Genomic DNA, 21869 nt, shown 5'->3' on the forward strand with positions numbered 1-21869 from the left:
GTGGTAGGTCATAAAATTTCTTTTAGATTTATATAAGAAAAGAATACATTGTATAAAATGATAGAATAGATGACCTTTCTTCCTTTAAAAGCCTCAGGAATTTCTCTTTAATGGCAACATAGTATTTGGAAATACGATTTCCTAAATAAACAATGTCATATTGCTTAACTTAAGGAAATGCACTTTAGCAGTGAGTTTCAGCACTGGTTTGACTCCCTTCCCTTTCTGTAGGACAGCTGCAATGACTTAATGAGTTAGTCTAGCCTTGGCTGTGATGGAGAGGGAGGCAAGCCAACCTGAGAGGGACCACGTTCATAGCGTGTATGAGAAAATTGCTCCTTACTTCAATGATGCACACTACAAGGCATGGCTGAAGGTGCAGCAGTTCATTTCAGAGCAGGAACCAGGCAACCTGACTGCTGATATTGGTGAGTTGTGTTGTTTATCGCGTTGCTAATCACAGTCTAAGTATGTCCTCTCTTTCTATCAAGCAATATTTGTGACAGAAGGGTTTGGAGCTTGTGAATCAAACTGAGGAATCAAAATGGCCAGACTGACTACCAAATTTACATCCTACTTTGCTCTACCATTCATAGGTATAGGAAGACAGTTTGACTTTTCCCAGTATCCAGCAGGTGAACTAAACTGAAGCAGTAAAATGAAGCTAAATTTATTAAGATGTTGTTTGTAGATGCTTATGCTGTGTATTGGTATCGTAATTCTGGAATTTGAAATCTTGTTTAGCTCTTACAACATGTGTTGTATGTGGCCGGTTTGAAGCAAGTATCATGACACTGTCCTTTGGGGAACAATGTGTGTCCCCAGGTATTTAATTCCCAAAGGTTTGAGATTGTCTAAATGATATGAGGGAAACCTCTGTACTGGCTTCAGCCCCTGCACCAGAAGTAGATACATTCTCGTTGCCCAAATGAGATCTAGGCATTAACTCATCATTTCTACATGTTTAGGCTAGACTTCTAAATAGCTTTTTGGACCTGTAATCTTCTCCAGCAGCACATATTTGTAGTGTCCCCATTATAGCATGGCAATGTTTGTAAAAGAGAAAAATTACTATGTGAGGGTTGGGATAATCACCCTAAGTTTTTGGGTGTCTTTACCATGTACTTTTCCCGGTTTATTACAGTCTAAATGCTGGGCACTATATTCATAGAATCATAGAATCATAGAATCTTTGGGTTGGAAGGCACCTTTCAAGGTCATCTAGTCCAACCCCCCTGCAGTGAGTAGAGGCATCTTCAAATAGATCAGGTTGCTCAGAGCCCCATCCAACCTGACCTTGAATGTTGCCAGGGATGGGGCATCTACCACCTCTCTGGACAACCTATGCCAGAGGTTCACCATTCATGTTTTAAAAAATTTATTCCTTATGTCTAGTTGAAATCTACCCTCTTTTAGTTTAAAACCATTACCGCTTGTCCTGTTGCAACAGGCCCTGCTAACAAGTCTGTCCCCATCTTTCTTATAAGCCCCCTTTAAGTCCTGGCAGGCTGCAAGAAGGTCTCCAAGGAGCATTCTCTTCTCCAGGCTAAACAACCCCAACTCTCTCAGCCTGCCCTCACAGGAGAGGTGTTCCATCCCTCTGATCATTTTTCTTACCAGATTTTGGCAGATTTTGCAGTGTTTTCAATGTGAACAAATAAAACACATACAAAGAACCAGCACATTGAATTTTTAGCAATGACACAGACTTTAGACTTCATTAATGCAATAATTTAAGCTCAGACTTGGCTCCTGGGCTTTGGCCTGTGGCGGCTACTGGCACACTTTTGTGGCATCCATGGCCAGAGAAGAATTTTCTGTGAAACACAATTGCCAACAGTGGTGCCACAGAGCTGGAGAGGAGTCTACCTGCAGGGGTTTCCTCTGCCCAACCATCCCTGGGAAGCAGCCTCTGGTGTCAGATTAGAGGAAATGTTTTTAGTAGCTGTCATTTGACTTGTACTGGATTCTTACCCTCCAAAAGCTAAAACCAGAAAAAGTCCTGGAGTTCTCTTCTCGTCAGAGCTCCAGGATAGTCCTCCTGCTTTTTCTCCTTGGAAAACAGAGCCTAATATTAGCCAAGTGCTGGCACAGTTTCACAGCACCTCTGCTCACCTGGTGCTGAAGCCAGGCATGGGAATGACTGAGAGCGCTCCAGCTTTTCTCTGGATATCTTTAATTCCTGGGAGATGGGATCAACAGTTAACAGTAGACAAGCAGTTAGGAGCAGACTTCCATCTGCAGCTCAGCAATGATTCATCTCCCATTCAAATGGCATAACAGATTGATGGGGCAGGGAGGCTCCTTACTGAACATAGGGACCCACACAGGCTTTCAGAACAGGTGCTATGGGATGACTGTAACCTAAACATAGAGACTTAAATATTTGGAAGGCTCCAAAATAACTATTTTTTTTAAACTAATTAGAGATAAAATCTGGGCTCTGACCCAAGCTTAATGTTTGAGGTAAGCATAGTTATAAACAGGATGTGAACTAAGGTCTGCACAAGGTACAGAGTATTATGTTAGGCCAATGAATTTACCTCCCTGATCTTAATCTGAGCTATGACTTATGATGCAAGTGAGAAGGCAAGTTTTTAAAATCAATAATCTACTTTAAAATGCACTTTGTGTTAAGATCCAGATAATTCTACAAACAATTTATCAAAAATTTAGATAAGATCTGTTTTACTGCTGACATTAAAACCATTCTTGTCTAAAGATGTCTGCCTCTGTTTCAACACAAGAAGTATTTCAATTTGGAAAGATGTAAATTTACATGTCACAGGCTCCATTATGAAAAGGAAACTATGTGGAGATACCAGAAAAAGAAACTCCACTGTTGTCATGGTGACAGCAATTAGCAGCAGTTAAAACAGCAAACAATGGATTTAATGGTTTGGTCTAATAGTGACTTAATTACTTAGCAGTCTAGTTTGTCTATCAGCATTTCGATACACAGGAATAATTCAGTGCTGTGCTCCCACTACATGACGCTTTCACTTAGCGTTTTGAGTGTATTACAAGTAGAATTGCAGTAGCACCATTACCATAAATATTTTTGATTCCATATGTGGTGGGAAGGCCAAAGTAAATGCTCCCTAGCAATCCCACTTGAACACCTCCTGTCACGCAGCAGAGAGCCTGCTAGACAGAAAGGAACAGTCTGTGCTCATTGTACTGTGATGGTAAAAAATAACCTGAATTCCACTGCAGTTGTATCATCTCCTTTAAAATGGGTGGAGAATTTCAAGCTATTAGGCCAGTCAAGGGCGTACATCATGGCTTATGTCGGGAATACATTTTCCTTTGTACAGACACCAAATGACCGCCTTTCTTTCTCCTCCTCATTATTTCTTCAGGCTGTGGAAATGGCAAATATCTTCACATCAATTCTCAAGTCTATAAACTGGGATGTGATTACTGTTTCCCGTTGGTGGAATCAGCACGAAATGAAGGCCATGAAGAAATGGTATGCCATAGCCTGTATCTGCCTTATCGAAGTGAGTGCTTTGATGCTGTCCTGTCCATTGTTGGTAAGTTCTGTGTACTGCCAGTGTCTATAGGTCAGGCCTTTAAAGGGTCCAAAGCATTTAGTCTCTTCCAGGTTTGTTTGTTTTTTCAGTGGCCAGCAGAATATTTTGGTTTTTGTAGACCAGGTAAATCTTTATTGACACAAGAAAAGTATGTTATCGCAAATTCAATGAAAAACAGAAGTATGGGTAGGTCACACAGAAGAGAGCTGTTTTATTCTGGTCCAAGCACAACTAAAGTACAATGTGCAAAACAGGAAAGGAGAGCCTTATTTTTGCCTTATTACATGGCAGAAATTTGAAATGTTGGCTCTATCAGGAGGAAAATACAAAAAAAGTTGCTTAGGAGCACCGAGCGTATTCGAAGATCAGTATTAAATCCTTCTGCACCTTTACAAACGCTGGTTTTTACTCCCATGCTCCATGGTTTGTCGGCCAACACAATAATTTTTGTGCTGATGAGGATGACCATGACACTGATCTGGCTGGAAAGTAACCATCAAGAAGAGAGATTGTTTTAGCCAAATCAGTTACCCATTGTTTCACCGTAGAGAGACCTATTTTCAGCAAAAGCAGGGGATAATGCAGAGAAAGAACAAGGAACTGATGACAAAGCAAGCAGAAATACTTGTTTCAGTGGCACTGTTGTCTTAAAATGTTTGTCAAATAACCTCAGATTTCATTTCTTGTAAGATTTTTCCTTTTTGATTAGTTGCCCTTTTCAATGTAACTTAATGATGGAGGAACTACCTGTCTTAGCCACTCCTAAAGCAAACATTGAATGGTAGCTTTAGCCTTTGTTTTTTTTCTTTTTTAAATTTTGAGGGTTCTTTTGTTTTGGGAGTCTTGTAATTACTCAATCACCTTTTAAAGTTAGGTATTAAGCTTATACCAATTAAAAGTTAGACAATACTGTAAATAAAACAAATTACAGTGCTCAGCAAGCTTGATTTTCCTTTTCTCAACTAAAGGAGTGTGGAGGTCTCTAAGCCTTGTTAAATCAAAGTGAAATGTTAATATCTCACATCTCTTGAAGTTAGTGAGTAGCCTTACACAGCCTCTTCTCTGTGTCTCGGGTGACCTTTCTTTAAGCCCTGAAGGACTTTACTTTTCAAGCTCAGGTCCATATCATATAATTTGTCATTTGATGGACATTTGAGGTTGCATTACTGTTACTGGTACATCACTGGATGGGGCTGTGAATGATGCTCAGCTGTACCATCTGAAAATCTTTCACTCATGATTTAAGAAACATGACCAATAGCTAACAGTCTTTTTTATTGGGTTTCCACATCCTTTGCTCAGATGGAGTAACAACCATCGTGTGCTCAAAGGTGGTTTGGCATTCTCTGGAAATCCAGGGTAAGGAAGTGAAGAACGAGCCAGATTTGTTGAAAAGGGTATGTAGCAATGTTCAGAAGTAGTATAACTCAAAAGAGTCTGTGCCCCAGGAACACTTGTGAACAGCCTACAGAAAAGCAGAGTAGCTGGGCTGAGGTTGCTGCTAGAGATGCAGAACTACAGACCTTCCCATCCACAGCAAACTAGAAGCCCTGTTTGCATGGTTGCTGTGTCAGAAGCTAGAATCAGTGAGGAATCCAGAAGGACACTTGGGCAACAAGTAGAGCTGCATCATTATGGACTGTGGCCCTTTCAGCACTATAATATGGCTGCAGATTACACAGTTATTTCTGTTACAGCCTTTACCATCACAGATCATGCAAGAACCATACTAATGATCATGTTTCCTTATTACTGCTGAAAAATATGTTTCAGATGCATTATAAAGCTTCAAATAAAGTGTTGAATTATACATATACTAGTATATAGTATAATACTAGTATAGTACATATATACTATAGTTTGGGTAAGCATGTGTTCTCTTAATCTTCAGGAGATTGTCGAAGGAAGCAAGACATTTCTGTAGGCCTTCTAAAGCTAGGTCTATAGTAGGAAATATTGGCAGAAGAGGAGTGTCAAGCCTAACTTGATTTTTCCCTGTACTCAACACATACTGTGTATGCATATATAATGAAGGATTTTTACCATTTCCATGAATGGAATAACCTGTGCTGACAAGAAACAAATCTAGACATCATCTATAAGCAAATGTTTAGAATGTGTTGCTTTCAAATGTTTAACTTTCTGCTCAAGGAGACAAATTTGCCCTGTGAGTATGTAATTCATTCCACAATGTTTTCACTGCCTTAAAAAAGAAATCATACTCACTTTCCCAGTGTATTCATAGCATAATTTTACATGAGATTTAATATCACCAACAACAGAAATCATCCCCTTTGTCATATACTGATGGTTTTGTTATTGTCAGCACGATGAAGCCATTCCTGTATTATTGAAATTAGTATTTCTACCACTTGCAGTAATGGAAAGGGGACTGGCACTCATGTTTCCACTTTGGCTAAGGAATTGTTCCAAATCATAATTTTTTAATTTTTTTGGCATGGCTTTACCTCTGTCAAGGTGGCTTTCTCCTATATATGGAAAGCTCATGTTCTGTGTTACTAAAATCTTATATATGCTGATCTGTTGGACTCTGGGATGGGCAAGGGATAAGAAGCAGCTTTTTCTATTAGTTTAGATAGATAATTTCTTTCCTTCAAATGCAAAGGTGAAGACATCGCATTTTCCTCTCCTATTAGGAGTCAGATACTCAAGTCAGGAAAATTATTTTATATTACTGAAATATCTGATAAGTCTATTCATCCCAGTGGGAAAAAAGGGTGTGTGGAGTGAAGAGCATCAAAATGTCTTTCCTCGGTGTTAATACCAAGATGTGAAAATTAACTTCGCTTTAATCTGTGATCTTTTAGTCATGTGGTAATTTAACAGAAAAAAGCAAGGGGAAGCTAAGGAACCTAATTCTGTCTAGTCCTCTAACTTGCACTGCCTGAGAAAATGGTCTGCATAATTGCAAATACTATAATTCTTAAAGTTTACAGTGTGGAACAGTCCCTTGGGCAAAAAAGAAGTCCAAATAAAAGGTCCAGGAGAGTTTCCTTACTATATAAGGTTCTGCCTCTATGGTAAAATTCAATGAGATGCCAAGCAAGAAGAAACCAAGTGTTGGTATCAGATCATATCAGTGTAGTTATATTGCACTGCTGTGCCAATTAATATGGGTATAACATTGCAATGTTCTCATGACATGGTTTCTTTACCCCATAAAGAAACCTCATATTTCTGTGCAATCTTCGTTATTTCTGCGTAACACTGAGTTGTCAGATAGGTATATCATCACTATCTGCCAGTTCTCCTAAATTCTGTTTTTCCTAAGGATCAATAAGGATTACATTCTAACATTTTTTTAACTCTTTCCAACAAAAAGGCATTGTGGTCAGAAAATTACATTCCCTAAAAGAAGCAGTATTAAAAGCACAACAAGTAACCTGTCCCAGTGAAAAACAGAATATAATGAGGATTGGTATTAACAGCATCAGGAACTCTTTAATGCCATAGAAATTGAAAAGAAAACATCAAAAACCATGATTATCAATAATTATAAGGGACGGTGTGAAGAACCAAAGTCAGGATTACTACAGAGTAACATGAATTAGAACTAGGATAAGGTTTTATAAATGCATACAAAGCAAGAGGAAAACAAAAAGGAAAGAAGAGCAAATAACAGATGGCAGGGGAAGTTGCATTTTTATTTTGTCTTTACAAAAAGCTAATAGTAGTCATCAACAATTAGTAGAGTTTTAACCAGAGGACAGGAGTTTAGACTAGAAAAAGGAAATAATATCTTAAAGAACATTTAGATAAATTAGGTTACACAAATTGTTAGGAAATCATGAAATTAATCCTAAACTACTGTGAACTAGCAGATTATCTTTAAGATCTCCAGCAAGTGAAAAAAAGCAAACATAATACTTGTTTCCAAAAGAGAGAGAAAGGACATCAAGAGGAAGCCAGCCTAATGTGGATTTATGCAAGGATACTAGAATAAATAATTAAAATAATCTAATTTAAATAGAATAAATTATTTAAACATTCAGAATACTAGTGTAATGGGAAACAGACAACATGTATTTGTCAGGAGCATGCCGATCTGCTTTCTGTCTTTGACAGGGTAATCATCCCAATAGACAGGGTAGCAGGAGAGGACATGATATATCTTGACTCTCGTGTCATTGTTGCTAGTGAAATAAATAAATACAGCTAAGAATATGAAGAAAAAAAAAAAATCATTCTCAAAATGGATCAGTGGTTCACGGTCCAATCAGGACACATGTCAGATGGGATGCTCTTGGGACCCACCCTACATCTGTTGCTATGCAAAATTTTAATTAGTAACTTTGACGGCAGGCTTGAGAGCATATTGAACAATTTGTGAACAGCTCCTATATAGGAAAAGTTGGAATTATTTTGGAAGGTGGGACTTGACATACAAATGATGGAGAGTTGTCTGAAATCAACAAGAAGACATACAGAAACCATCAAGACGGACGTACCATGCTTGGGAAGGAAACATTCAATGAACAAAGTGGAAAATAATGGCCAGGCAAGATGGACCATAGGCCAAATACATGTGAATAATGTCATGCTGTTACAAAACCAGGCAAATAACTGTCTGGGCTACAGTGAGAGAGCAGTTTCATGGAAAGCAGAAGAATGAATCACCCTCCTGTGCTTGGTACTTTTGAGATCCTAGGTGGAATATCATCTCTGCTTTTGGGGACCATGCCTTACAAAGTTTGCAGTCAGTATGGAGACATTTTAAATAACTGATGTTTAGAAAATCTGAATTATTAGAGGAAGCTGAAGGAATTGGGTTTGGTTAGTCAAGAAATAAAAAAAAATAAAAGACTGAAGGAAACATAGTAGTCTTCAAATACATAAATGATTTTTACAGAAAGCTGATCTTTATTTGACATGGAAAGAAAAAAAATAATCACCTTACCCTGCAGCAAATGTTATTTACCTCAGGTATTAAAAGGCTTTTAAGAGCAGGTTAGACCAATTTGGGTCACATTTGGGCCAAGTGTTTAATTCTACCTTGGAGCTGGAAAATGAACAACCTCTATTTTTCTGCATCTATTTTAATTTCAAGGCCACCTGGCCTTTTTGAGAAAAATCCATTGACTCTCCTATAACCAGTTGCTACCTAATGTTAATGCAGCTCCTCTCACAGCGGTGAACTCTCCTCCCTGATGCATGTCAGAGGTGCAAAATACTAACAAAGTCTGAATATCACAAGAGGTCTCATAGACAGAGGAGAAATGCCACCCATAGTGGGATTTTCTGGTTTTGACAAGGTGACCCAAAAAGTACCTCTGCTTCTTCTGAGACACCTGCAAGCCCCGATTTCAGCTTTGGTCTCACCACTGTTAGTGTTTTATTTAAAGTGAATAATACAGTTATTTCTAAGCTAGTAATCGCAAATTCTTAGAGATACGGAGAAGTTCCATAGGGCAGTGAGAGCCTGTGGTTAACACCTGCAGGCTTCATCTATCAGTCACGCAGTTGCTCTCACTGGTCTTGTCAGTGCCAGTGCTGTCTATCAGTACAATTCTCAGCAACAAGCGAGGAGCCTGATTTTTATCTCACTTAATTAAACCAGAAGCTTTGTGTTCCTTGAATTGATATTTTCATGCAAATTATAATTGATTTATCAAAAATATCCTATTTCCAGTGGATATCTGAGGATGGGGTCGAGTCAGAGCATCTCACTCTCTCTGGCTTTTTTTCTTAGAAAAACATGCATCACGACAGAACGAGCTCTACCCCTTACAGTCACCTCTATTGCTCCAAGTTAATGGAGTGCAGAACAAATGCAAACTCTAAATACACCCTTATATTTAGTTTAATTTTCACAGTAGCAGCCAGCAGCCTTGCTCAGTGTTTTTAAATGTAATCATTTACTTTAGACCGCAGTCGCTTTCTGTGGTCTTATCACTGTCGTCGTGTTGACAGTATACCTGTTTTAAATCTCACCTACATGTTCTTAACAACATGTTACCTGGTTGCAAGGTCTTGACCAGCTGTTGGCTGTCACTGAAAGATGTGACAGCTTCTCACTGGCTGCACAACTTGCTCGTGTACGGCTGTTGTCCTCTGCTCTCTTGGGGTGCAGAGCAACATGGCCATGGTTTTGGAAGGAGGTTTCACCTGATGGCTTTGGCAGGTTTGTGCCGTCATCTGACAGCAGGCTTCCGAGCATGGGAATTTCACTCCGTACTACAAAAATCTTATTGTCCTGCCAAGTAAGACGTTGAGATCCAGAATGGATCAAGAATGGCATTAAGGCACCTGATCTGGGTGCACATTTAAGCCTTCTTCACTAGATAGAGATCCCTAGTGCCAAGGCCTCTTTTGGGATTGGTGTCTGACAGAGCATTGCATAGATTTTGCTTTTGTTCTCTTTCCATGCAGCCAAGTCCTCAAGGCATTCATCCAGAAAGTGGGAGAGCTCAATTTACCCCCTTCCTGAGCCAGCGGGGGTTCAAACTCTCATTTCCAATACCTAGGGACATACTCCAGTCCTCGAACTGGGTGCAGAAAACCACCACCATACCTTGGAACCTGCAGCCAAAAAGACCAAAGGAGGTGGAAGAGAGCACAAGCAAGATTAAATGGTGCTTGAGAGCAGACTGAGCCAGCTCTGAGAGCCCACAGGGTGAACCCCAGAGGTTCTGCAGCCAGTGAGACTGGGGCAGCAGCTCCGGGCAGAGCCCCGCTGCTCTGGGTGGGGAAAGGGGATGAGCAGGCGCTTTGGGGTTGGCACAATGCAAAGGAGGGGAACGGCTGGAAGAGCTGGTCTACTTGACCTTATTTTATTACCCTCTTTTGCTGGTTTTAGCTATAGGTCCCCATTTCTATGCTGCTGTGACAAGAATTTCAGAATACTCTTTAATATAAATGCAGACATAATCCCGCTGAAACCAGTGTAGCTACTCAAATGCTTAAAATTAAGCATATAATTATATTCCTGAATCAAGGCTTTAATAAGTTAATTAAATTTCATAATTATAATGATTTTTATAAAGGCAGCATCCTCATTTGCTAATGCTAACCATAAATGTAGGAAAATTAAAGAAGGAATAAATTTTCCAAACTAAGTAATTAATGAGTTATGTTTTTAATAGGAAGAAGTTTTTAGTGGAAACACTGTTTGAAGTTTACTCAGTAATTCTTTTAGGTAATTCTTTGGTATATTAGCATTTTTTCTCCCCTTTTAATTTTTGATACTACCATAATGAAGAAAAAAAAATCCTATTTAACTTAGAATCATGCCTTCTATATATGTTCCAATTGTTCCTATTATTAGAGCTGACAGAGATAAAGTGACATCTGAAGTGTATATACAGCATATACAAAAGAGTCTCTGAGATAAAGATTCTGTGATCCTTAAATACTTTCCAAATGTCCCTGAACGGATTTAACTTCAGTAAAGAAATTTGACAGAGAAAAGCAATTCCTGATTACACAGATATCTTTTTGCCAGTTAACAGGGTTTAAATTGAATCACTGACCTAAAATATTCATTTTGAAAATGACTTCTAAAAAAAATTCAAAGTTGTTGATGCTTTCAGTTTTGTTCTCTGAAGACAGCTGAATGACACAAAAATGTATCTTGCATTGTCTGCTTGTTCTAAATAATCCCTTTTAGTAGGATTAGTCACAGTATTAAATTAAGAGAAGGAGCAATTAATTATATTCTCATGAAATGAAGAAGAGAAGAATCTTTGAAATGCTCTCCTTTCCTCCTCACCTCCTCCCTTTGAAATCTAAAATTGCATTATGTATTTTTCAGTTATGGAAAATCTTTCAGTCTTTAATTTAAACAAAAGTGGTGGGAATGAGCAGTACATGGCACAAAATTAATTTGGATTGACTTTTAGGGACGTTAGGAGAATGTATGGCCAAAATTAAAAGGAATGCTTGATTTATAACAACAGTTAATCCATGGAGCAAGGCCTTGCTGCTGCAAAGAGCTGTCAGGGGTTTTGGACAATCACCTGCACTCACCCCAAACAAATATTTTTGTGCTGAGATTTCTTCTTTGCAATGGTTTGTTTGGATGTTTAAAAAATGGAATGTGGTCCTACTTGTCCTCATCACTGTGGCACGGTGTTGGTTAGTATGATAATGATATAATGTTCATTAAAGCCCTTTTTGAAGTGAACCTAAGGGGTTTTTCTAGCTTTTGATACAAGGGTTGCATAACAGCTGAAAAGCTCGGAATATTCTTCTGTGGTAAAAAACATGAGGATAAACTTCTGGAAGAAATTATAGGTAGACAACTACAGAGGAGAGCAGTGTAATAACAAGGATGTATCACTAACTCTCTGATAAACTTGGCGAAAATGACCACAGATTATTAAGAGAGATTGCAAGGACTGTGAGGGCAGAAAACACAATATTGAGAAACCACAATTATCCATCTGTAGGTTGTGTAAATGATACACAGGGGCACGAAGCCTCTTGGAAAGATTAATCTGAGAACTCAAAAAAGGAAAACAACCCTTATTAGTCTGAAACGGTGCATCAGGCCCACATCAATAAGTAATTGCACAAGAACCACATTATCTCACTGCCTGTAATGTGACCGTAATCAAACCTCCTGCTAGGAACAAAAACGCTGTAAAAAATCTACTGCATAAAAGTTTACTACCAAAAAGGAAGAAACTCTTAAGGGAAATTGAAAGGTAAAGCCAGAAGGGTAAAATGCTAGCAGACAAGTGTGGAAGGTGCTGAAAGACTCAATGTTGAATGCTTAGTGCAGGTGTATGGCACCTATAAAAAGGCTGCTGTTCAACAGATTCCTATGTAATTTATAATTACAAACAGAATGAATAGGCTACGGATAAAGTTTGCTGGTGACATAGAGTTGTTCAGGATTATGGGCTGCAAAGAGTTGCAAAAAAAGTCTCATGTGAAACTAATGACTGGGTGCAAAATTGCAGAGAAGTACTTGTGGATAAATGCTACGTAATGTGCATAGAAAAAAAAAATCTAAGTGTACAGGTACAGTGGTACCCTCTATTCTTGTTCAGGAAAGAGATAATGAAGTCATTGTCAGACTCATTTTCCTTGCCCTGGAAAATATTAGCCCAGTGTTCAAACCTGGTCAAAAAAGTATTTTAATATTAAAACCAAAAATGAAAATCTAGAAGAATGGTAGAAGATAAAACCTGGTGTCCATATCTTGAATACTACATGAAATCCAGGTTTTCTGCATATCTGGAAGGATATAGATGAACTGGTAAAGGTCCTTATAATGATCAAAGGTACAAACTGTTTATGTATGAGGACAGATTAATGTGCTAGGGCTCTTCATCTAAGAAAAAAGAGTATCATCATAAAAATATCATAAAAGAAGTGTATATATCATACTGCTCCTGAGGGAGAGGGCTATAGCAGCCTGGAACCAACAAATATTAAATTAGTGGATAGGGAGTAAATTTCTGTGGTTTCTTACAAGAGAAGCACAGGAAAGGATTTAAAACAGAAGAAGCCATTTTTCAAAAAAAATTGCAGATACCTTTGACAGGTGAATTTGTGTAATCAAAAGTACAAGCGAGTGCAAGAAAGCATCCATGGAGGATAGGTCCATCACTGGCTATTAGACACAAGCTCCAGCCTGTGGCTGAGGAAGCTCTTAGGCTGCTGACAGCAGGAGGTGAGGGGAGAGAGCATCACTATTCTTCCCTTCTTTCTTTCCCAAACATCTGGTGCTGACTGCTGCCACAGCCCCGTGCTGGAGGGATGTTTACTCTGACCCAGGATGAATTTCCTTTGCCCTGATATTGTTTTCATCACCTGCAAGCTTCTGTATTTATTGTAATTTAGGACAAAACTAATTTTCATTTGAAGTACCAGTCATTATGACAAATGCACTTTCAAGCATCTGAACCCTTGTTTTATAGTGTTTAGATAGTGGGAAATCACCTTAAAATATGTTGAACAGCTGGTGAAAGATTGTTCTAGGGGTGTAGCACTGAAAGACTCTCGGGCAACCTTATTGTGGTCTTCCAGTGCTTAAAGGGGGCTTGTAAGAAAGATGGAGCGAGATTTTTTACCAGTGCCTGTAGGGACATGTCAGGGGCAACAGTTTTAAACTGAAAGAAGGTGAATTTATATTAGATATTAAGAAGAAATTTTTTTATGATGATGGTGGTGAGACACTGGAACAGGTTGCCCAGAGAAATTATGGATGCCCCATAATTAGAAGTGTTCAAGATCGGGTTGGATGGGGCTTTGACAACCCAGTCTAGTGGAAAATGTCCCTGCCCATGTGTGCTGGCTTCAGCTGCGGTAGAGTTTTCTTCATAGTAGCTAGTATGGGGCTGCATTTTGGATTTGTACTGAAAACAATGTTGATAACACAGGGATGTCTTCATTATTGCTGAGCAGTGTTTACAAAGAGTCAAGGCCTTTTCTGCCTCTCACACCACCCCACCAGCACATAGGCTGGGGGTGCACAAGAAGTTGGGAGGGGACACAGCTGGGACAGCTGACCCCAACCCATATGAGGTAATGCTCAGCATATAAAGCTGGGGGAAGAAGAAGGAAGGGGGGAACCCCAAGTAATCGTTATGCATGATGGAGCCCTGCTTCCCTGGAGATGGCTGAACACCTGCCCGCTGATGGGAAGTGGTGCATGAATTCCTTGTTTTGCTCTGCTTGTGTGCGTCTTTTTCTCAACCCACGAGTTTTCTCACTTTTACTCTTCTGATTCTCTCCCCCGTCCCACTGTGGGGGAGTGAGGGAGCAGCTGTGTAGGCCTTAGTTGCCAGCTGGGCTTAAACCATGACACCATGGCAGGGAGGTTGGACTAGATGATCTTTGAAGGTCCCTTCCAACCCAAACCATCCTATGATTCTGTGGAATATCACTCCCGGTGCCATCTACTGATGAGTATGAAAGGAGTTGCAGGAGAAGCACATATGAGCCATTTCCACCAGCAGGGAGGGAAGCAGGCTCATGTCGCTGCTGGGCTGCAGTCAGGCCCTCAGTGAGTGTTTCTGCCTCACTGCCAGCTAATGTGAGCCGTTCCGTCTCTGGAATGGCACCTTAACTGCACAGTACAGATCGTTCAGTTTAAACACGGGTTCAACAGACAAGGATTTTAATGTAAAGGAAAAGAAATTATTTTTTATAAGCTGTCTGCTTCAGATAAATGCGGCTGCATAGTGATCTTGGAGCCTGACATATTTGGCTTTGATTAAAAATAATCACGTGCAATAATTTGCATGATAATCTGTGATTTCAGGATAGTGTGATGTTGCCCCATGCAGGTGCTCTGTTTCCTTGAGTTATGCATTTTTAAATGGAATACATCACCCACAGCTTTTAAAATTATCTGACAAATTTATCTTGACAACAGTAAAGTTTTGCTCAGTGTGAGATTTTATTAATATGCTGTAATATCTTAAATGATACTTGATGCCTTTTTAATTAAAAAGGCCATAATGTTTCAATGTCAACATCTCAACCAGACCCGGAAGACCTGGGCTTTTGGGATTGATTTCTGTTCATCTCAAGCAAGTGAAACCTACAGGCAGAGCAGCTGAATAACTGGATTTTAAAAGACCCTATTTCTTCAAAGCTTGCCTTTTGATCCTCACATTGCCACCGAGGCTCTGAATGCATCATTCATTGCAGGGAGAGTGTTTTCCTACCTCAGCTGGATTGCATGGTGTTATTCTATTAATTGTAAAGTGTCTCTTTTTCTGAGGCAAAATGGTGAATTTCTGAGGTGAATGGCTGCCCTGACAGACACAGAGAGGCCACAGATGCAGAGCTTCTGTGAGCATTTTTTATACTTACGTTTCTAGAAAGAGTCAAAAGCTTGCATCTTCTTTTTTCCTTGAAAGATCTGTTATTTTTCTGTGGAAACTGAACACCTCAACAGCTTAACCAAAAACTGGTTTATCATTGTAACCTGAAGTGGATATGTGTAGAAATATCTGCCCGAACTGGCACAGGCTTTTTCACTGAGGAAAATATAAGGTTGGATAAATATCACTAATTCTATTGCTTTCGTTTTCAGCACCTTTAATATGTGCCCTTTCCTTTCCAGCACTATTAGAGGATTTTTTCCTATTCTTATTTCTAATATAGCATTCATATGATGTAGCCAAAACTTTGCTGAAGTCCCAGCTGTGCACCAAGACATGATCAACCTCAACATCTGTTGTGAATTGCTCTAGAGCTGCACAGTCTGAGAACAGGAGCCAACCTGCAGAGCTGCTATTCAGCAAATTCCTGCCAAATCCAGAGACCAATGGCACTTTTTGGGGCAAAAAGTTTTATTGAAATGAGAGTCAAATTTAAACTCAGTGCTGACTCAAGCAAAGCTGTGCTGCTTGAGTTTCACTGTTATAACAATGAAACGTTCGCCACGTCATGCACGTGTGTGTGGTGGTGGGTGTTATCAAGCAAGAGTGGGATTATCCAAGTATTTGTTTTTATGATATATGCCCGTTAATGGCAGAAGTAGACAAAAGCTAATTGACTAAGTGTCTTTCACTCGTATGTTGATGATTTAAATGCATCCCAGGCTGACGGTGAATGTTGATTTTTCCTGCTTTGTTACTGACATCTGTCAATAAAGCAGGAGAAATGGGCAGGCAGTTTTAACATAGTCCATTTTTAACGGGTATCATCAGCAGCATCACTAGCGTGGCTGTTGCAAGGACCATGTATGGCCTCTGTCTTTCAGAAGTGCTTCTTTCAGGCTGCAGATGAACATTAGGTGATGGTAAAAAAGGGCCATGTTGCTTTGCCACTGACCAAGTGGTAGTCTTTCATTGAGAAAACAAGACTATTGCATTGCTTATTGCCAATCTGAAAAATGTCACTTGTTTCAACGTTTCTAAATTCTGCTGTGTTTTTAAAATAAGTCAGTGTGTTATGAACTCTTTTCACATGTTGGAGATAGTACAATAATGTGTAGCGCAATGGAAGAGAAATGATGTATTCCTGTGGTGCAAACCACTGGCTGCCAGTGTGTCAGAGCCAGTTCTTGTCCTTATACTCCATATTCATTAGTGCCTCGAGGGATACTTATTCACCTTATCTGTTCTGTTCTAGTGATTCACCATTTTTCAACGGAAGAGAGGTGCATGCGAGCAATAAAAGAGATGGCTCACATCTTGAGAGTAGGAGGCCAGATAATGATATATGTGTGGGCAATGGAGCAAAAATGAAGATTTTAAAAGCAAGACATTTTTGTGCCTTGGAATCCTTCACCTCCTTCCTGCTCCTCGGGTGAGCTTTGCTCACGTGGAGTACAAAAATCAATTCTTCACAAGGACAAAGAGCTGGCTTTGAACCATCCGTGTTATAAGTTGGATGAGACTTCAGAGGTACACAGGACAGCAAAGAGCTCATCCTGTGGAGGGGAGAAAAAAACACTGTGCATGATGTTAGAGAAATCTCCGAGATGGTCTCTATTCTCAAGATCACTTGACTTGGTATTAGATGTGGGTGATCAGTGGCACCAAAAAGAGCTCATTAGATACTGCAATTACAGTGTTCAGCTGAATGAATTAAACAGAGGAAAAAAAAAGTTAAAAAAACATAGAGTTTGGCTTTCTGAAACACACTTCCAACCTTTTTCTATGTGGTGAACAGAGTTTTGAAAATACAGGAGCTTTTGAAGTGGCTGTTAAACCTGTGCTGCCCATGTCATGCTGCTCAAAGGCTTTCAGAAGTTGCTATTCAGAATTAGGGCAAGCAACTGTACAGCACCCTATGGCTGCAGATACTATTCATGGTTGCAGCGGAGTCTGTTTACCTGACCTGATTTCACGTCAGAAAGAATTAGCTGTTAGACAGCAACTTAAAATAGACCATCACCCAAAACAAGGAGCTTTCTGCCAACCTCAGAACAAAAGGGGAACAGGCTCTCCTCTGCAGAAAGCGGTCAATGAGTGTGCCCTGACCACACAGAGAAGACAGCAGACAGGTCGTGGTGGGGCATGGTTGAGGTACTACCACGTTTTTAAAAAAGGGGAGTTGGCTGAGCTGATAGAGCGTCACATTCCTGAGCTATATATTATTCACTCATACTTTGACCATGCCAATTGGTTCGTGATCATGGAGAAGGCTGAAGTGTGGAAGATATAGGGGGAATTTCCTTATTAAAATGCATAGACAATACTTTGGAGCTTTCTTCCTTTTCAAAGCTCAAAACCTTTGAAAACCTTTCCTGAAGTTTTTTTATAGCCTTGCGTTTGTTTTAGGGAAGCAGGGATGTATGAGGAGGAGAGTGCTTTGAAACTGTCAGGTTCTGTGACTCTGTTTTCTTTGATTTTGTTCTTAAAATACATCTCTATTGAAATTTTTTTTCTAGAGTTATTATTTCAAACTGAGCACATTTATAGAACACAGATCCCCTTTAAAAAACAGCTTCCAGCTGTGTTTTATTGCTTGAAAATAGGTAAAATACAGTTGGAAGGTGATTGCTGGATTATTTTTTACATGTGCATTAAAAATCTTTGTGAATAACATTTATTATTCACTTATTACTATATAATCATTCATGGCAACTTTCTGTTTTAAAATTATTGTACTCTGCCACTTGACGTAACATAACATGGGAAGTCATTGAAAGATGCACTATTTTACTACAGTTCACTTTGTCAGCCTATATGATACTTCTAGTCCTATGAGACAGACAGTCTTTTAGGAGAATTACTAGGTGTATAGAGCCCTCATGGCAGAGGCAGTAATTCATGACATTGTCATAGTCTAGAGATCTTTTTCATTGCCTTTTAGCAATCTCAGCCAAGAAAGCCAAGAGATATTTGCCTCTGTATATGCCGCTACATGACTCCCCCAAAAACTAGTTTTAAAAGTGAGCTTGACATGTATGCTTAAGCCTGGATTGCTCTTTCTCCCTCTCAGCAAAACTAGGAGGAGTCAGAAGGATTTAATATCTCATTGAAACCTGTACAGTGAATGAGCATAGCACAGAAAAGTGTTCCAGTGACAGCTACTCAACTGAGAAAATATTCATTAATATCAGCATGCAGTACTAATGCTTTTATCTACAGATTTGCCTTTTGCAAAGAAGATAAGTTTCATTATCCAATTTTTATAGATAAAGAAACTGAGGTAATTAAGTTTGCTTCAGGTTGCAATGTAGAGTAAATATTTGGAAGAAAACCAAACAAAAATCCCAAGCAACACAGTGCTTTGCTGATGACTATTTATGTGCTGGGGAGGTCTATCTGCAATTTTACTTTCTGCCTTTGTTTCTGTGGATTTGTGAATCAGCAAGTCAGAGATCAAACTAGTTTTCTGAGAAATAAGACCCTGCATGTTCTTTACGTGTCTGTCAGTAGCAGATGCATATGATGTTTTCAAACGTAGCATGGAACCGTGAAGTAATCTGAGTTTTTTAATGCAGCTTTAATTCAATTTGAATATAATATCTGTAATCACATTTCCTTTACTTCCTCCCATGGAGTTCACATCAGTGGTATCATAGTACATCTTGTATTTTCAGGTGGAAAAGCTAGAGGGGCTAATCAGTCTCCTCCACCTGTAATGACTGCCTCTGCAGTGCTCCTTTTTAACTAACATTTAAATGTTAGTATCGTTGTGCAAGTGAAGCAAATAATTTTCAGTCACAAAATGTTGCTGCTGGCTGGCTCTGATGACACTGTTCCCCTTTTTTGTACACTTTTTTCCATTGCCAGAAGGACTTGACAGCATCTCCCTGTTTTTCAGTGCAGCTTCAGGTTGCACTAAGCAGCAGCAGCACATTGCAGTTCTGAGCCTGCTGCATGCCTGTTTCCACAGTTCAATAGGCTGTTAGCCCACACAAGACACCAGAAAAATGCCTTTGATCATAGCTGCCAGTCCTTGCCCTCAAGTACACCTGATGTTTAGTTTTTCTGGAAATGAACACAGGTATTTTAACTGAACCTGACTGGTCCTCTTGGACCTCTAGTTCTTCCCTAGAGTGCAATGAGTCACCACTAGATTTCTCCTCATGATGACACCCCTGGTCTGCCAGCTCCAGGTCAGGCGTTCCTAAGCAAGATCCATGTCACAGGGACAGTACTAGCCTAACTGGAAGGAATTTTAATCTCTGGGTAACTGTCAGAAGCTCTAAAAGCAACTCTTCCCTTCAACAGGGAGTCAGTCTCCTTGTTTGGAATGAAACAAACTGCAAAGGCCCACTTCTTGCATAGCAAAGTGCTGCCTAAGGATGGGTTAGACCTGCTTCCAGGTGCGATGGCTCCCATTCATAATGGTTGCGCCTGGAGGGCCCTGAGTGCTTCCTGGGACCAGAGCAAATTCAGCCTCTTGCAAACAAAGCCACCACAGGACGAGGCCCTGACTATGCAGGGAAAGAAAGTAAAAATATGCATTTGGTTGGAAGAATCATGTATTACTACTTCCTCACATTTATGCATGTCACAAATGTTCTAAAGCCATAAGCTCTATTTGAAATTCCTGTTTTGATCTGGATGCCAGTAGCAAAAGCAGGACTGAATTCAGGACTCAATTCTTTCCTTCATTTCTACACCACAGTCTGCATTTGTAGTCGTCAGGGTAGGCGTTGCCTTGCACCAAGGGATATAGCAGGGAAATGCTCTGCACTCATGAGTCATGCTTGGTCCTAATTTGTTTTCCTCTTGTGCTCTCTGCTTTTCTGAGCTGTATTTTCAAATACGAGGATAAATTTTTTCTGGCCTCCTTTAGGCATCTAGAATGCAGATCTGTAAGTCTAGCTTTGTGCTCCATATTGTCTGTGGAGTTAATGGAAAGAAATAGCCATTATGGGAGACAGCTCTTCACATTCTATCAATTTCTTGTCGTAGAGGGCAACCCCTCCACCCCTCCTTCCTTGCCTGTCCCTTCTGAACAGCCTGTAGCCATCGATAGCTGCACTCCAATCATGGGATTCATCCCACCAAGTTTCAGTAATGGCAACTAAGTCATAGCTTTCTAGCAGCACGGTGGCTTCCAGCTCCTCCTGTTTGTTGCCCATGCATGCATTACAGAAGAGGCACTTCAGCTGGGCTGTAGGCCATGTTATCTTCTTAAAGGAGCACTCTAAGAAGAGTTCTTTGAGGTCTTTCGCTAGTGCAACAGGCTGAGGGGCCCCACTAGCACCCCGTCCCTCTAACCTTGGTGTGTCATCCCACAGCTTGTCGTGGGTAAGCCTGATATTATCCCCCCCTCCCTTCAAGTCTAGTTTAAAGCCCTGTCAATAAACCCCACTAGCTTGTGAGCAAAGACCCTCTTCCCCCTTTGAGAAAGGTTAATCCCATCTGATGCCAGCAAGCCAGGTGCCTTGTAGGCCATTCTATTATCAAAAAAAAACAGAACTGTGGCAGTGACACCGGTCACAGAGCCATGCATTAATAGACTGGAAGGAGCAAGGAAAAAACAACCTGTGCACCAGATTCCCTCACCAACTGTCCCAAGGCCCTGAAGTCTCTTTTGATCACACTTGGACTATGTGTTGCAGCCTCATCGCCACCCACATGGAAGAGCAGTAGTGGGTAACAGTCCAGGGGTCACAGCAGGCTAGGAAGTTTCCTAGTGATGCTGCTCCAGGGAGGCAGCAGACTTCCCTCAGAGGGAAGAGCAGTCTAGCATACTGGACCCTCCATTCCCCTCAGAAGGGAGTTGCCTACAACTATAACCCATCTTTTCTTCCTCATGTGTGTGGTCGTGATGCAGGGGGTAGGTTTTTCTGACCTTGGCAATACCTCCGGTGCAGCTGGACTGTCATCCACATCATCCATTGACTTGCCTTCCACATCCAGAGCCTCATACCTGTTGTACCGAGGCACCTGGGGAGGTGAGGTGGGCAAGGAGGGGGTTCACCTGCTGCTCTGAGCATGGACTTGCCTCCATTCGCTCCTTTCCTTTAAACTACTGCCTTCAGCTTGGTGCAGGGAGATACAGGACAGGATACAGGACACCCTTGGTCTTTTTTTTTTTCTGGTGGCTGTTCCTGTTTCTGTCTCAGGGAGGACAGAGCATGGTTCCACGAGACCATCTCTTTCTCAGACTCCCTGATGCTCCTTAACCTTTCTACTTCCTCTTGTAGCTCTGTGTCCCGGTTTCAGCCAGGGTAGAGTTAATTTTCTTCATAGAAGCTAGTATGAGGCTGTGTTTTGTATTTGGGATGAAAATAATGTTGATAACGTGCTGATGTTTTGGGTTGTTGCTGGGCAGTCAGGGACTGTCCAGCTTCCCATGCTGGCCTGACAGCGAGTGGGCTGGGGGTGCACAGGGAGCTGGGAGGGGGCACAGCTGGGACAGTTCCACACCATTCGGTGTCATCCTCAGCACATGCAGCTGGGGGACGAAGAAGGAAGGGGGGACATTTGGAGTTAC

General features: G+C 40.5%; 1 protein-coding gene across 1 annotated transcript; it reads left to right on the forward strand.

Annotated features, from left to right (window-relative positions):
* The first annotated feature begins 274 nt into the window (after window positions 1–274).
* Window positions 275–17630, forward strand: LOC104626760 (putative methyltransferase KIAA1456). The gene is given in 4 exon segments (XM_010294776.1): window positions 275–428; window positions 3363–3536; window positions 16593–16769; window positions 17266–17630. Coding segments are annotated over 4 exon segments (870 nt in total).
* The last annotated feature ends 4239 nt before the right edge of the window (window positions 17631–21869 follow it).

This window comes from Phaethon lepturus, unplaced genomic scaffold (genome assembly GCF_000687285.1).
Source record: "Phaethon lepturus isolate BGI_N335 unplaced genomic scaffold, ASM68728v1 scaffold9309, whole genome shotgun sequence".
Lineage (NCBI taxonomy): Eukaryota > Metazoa > Chordata > Aves > Phaethontiformes > Phaethontidae > Phaethon > Phaethon lepturus.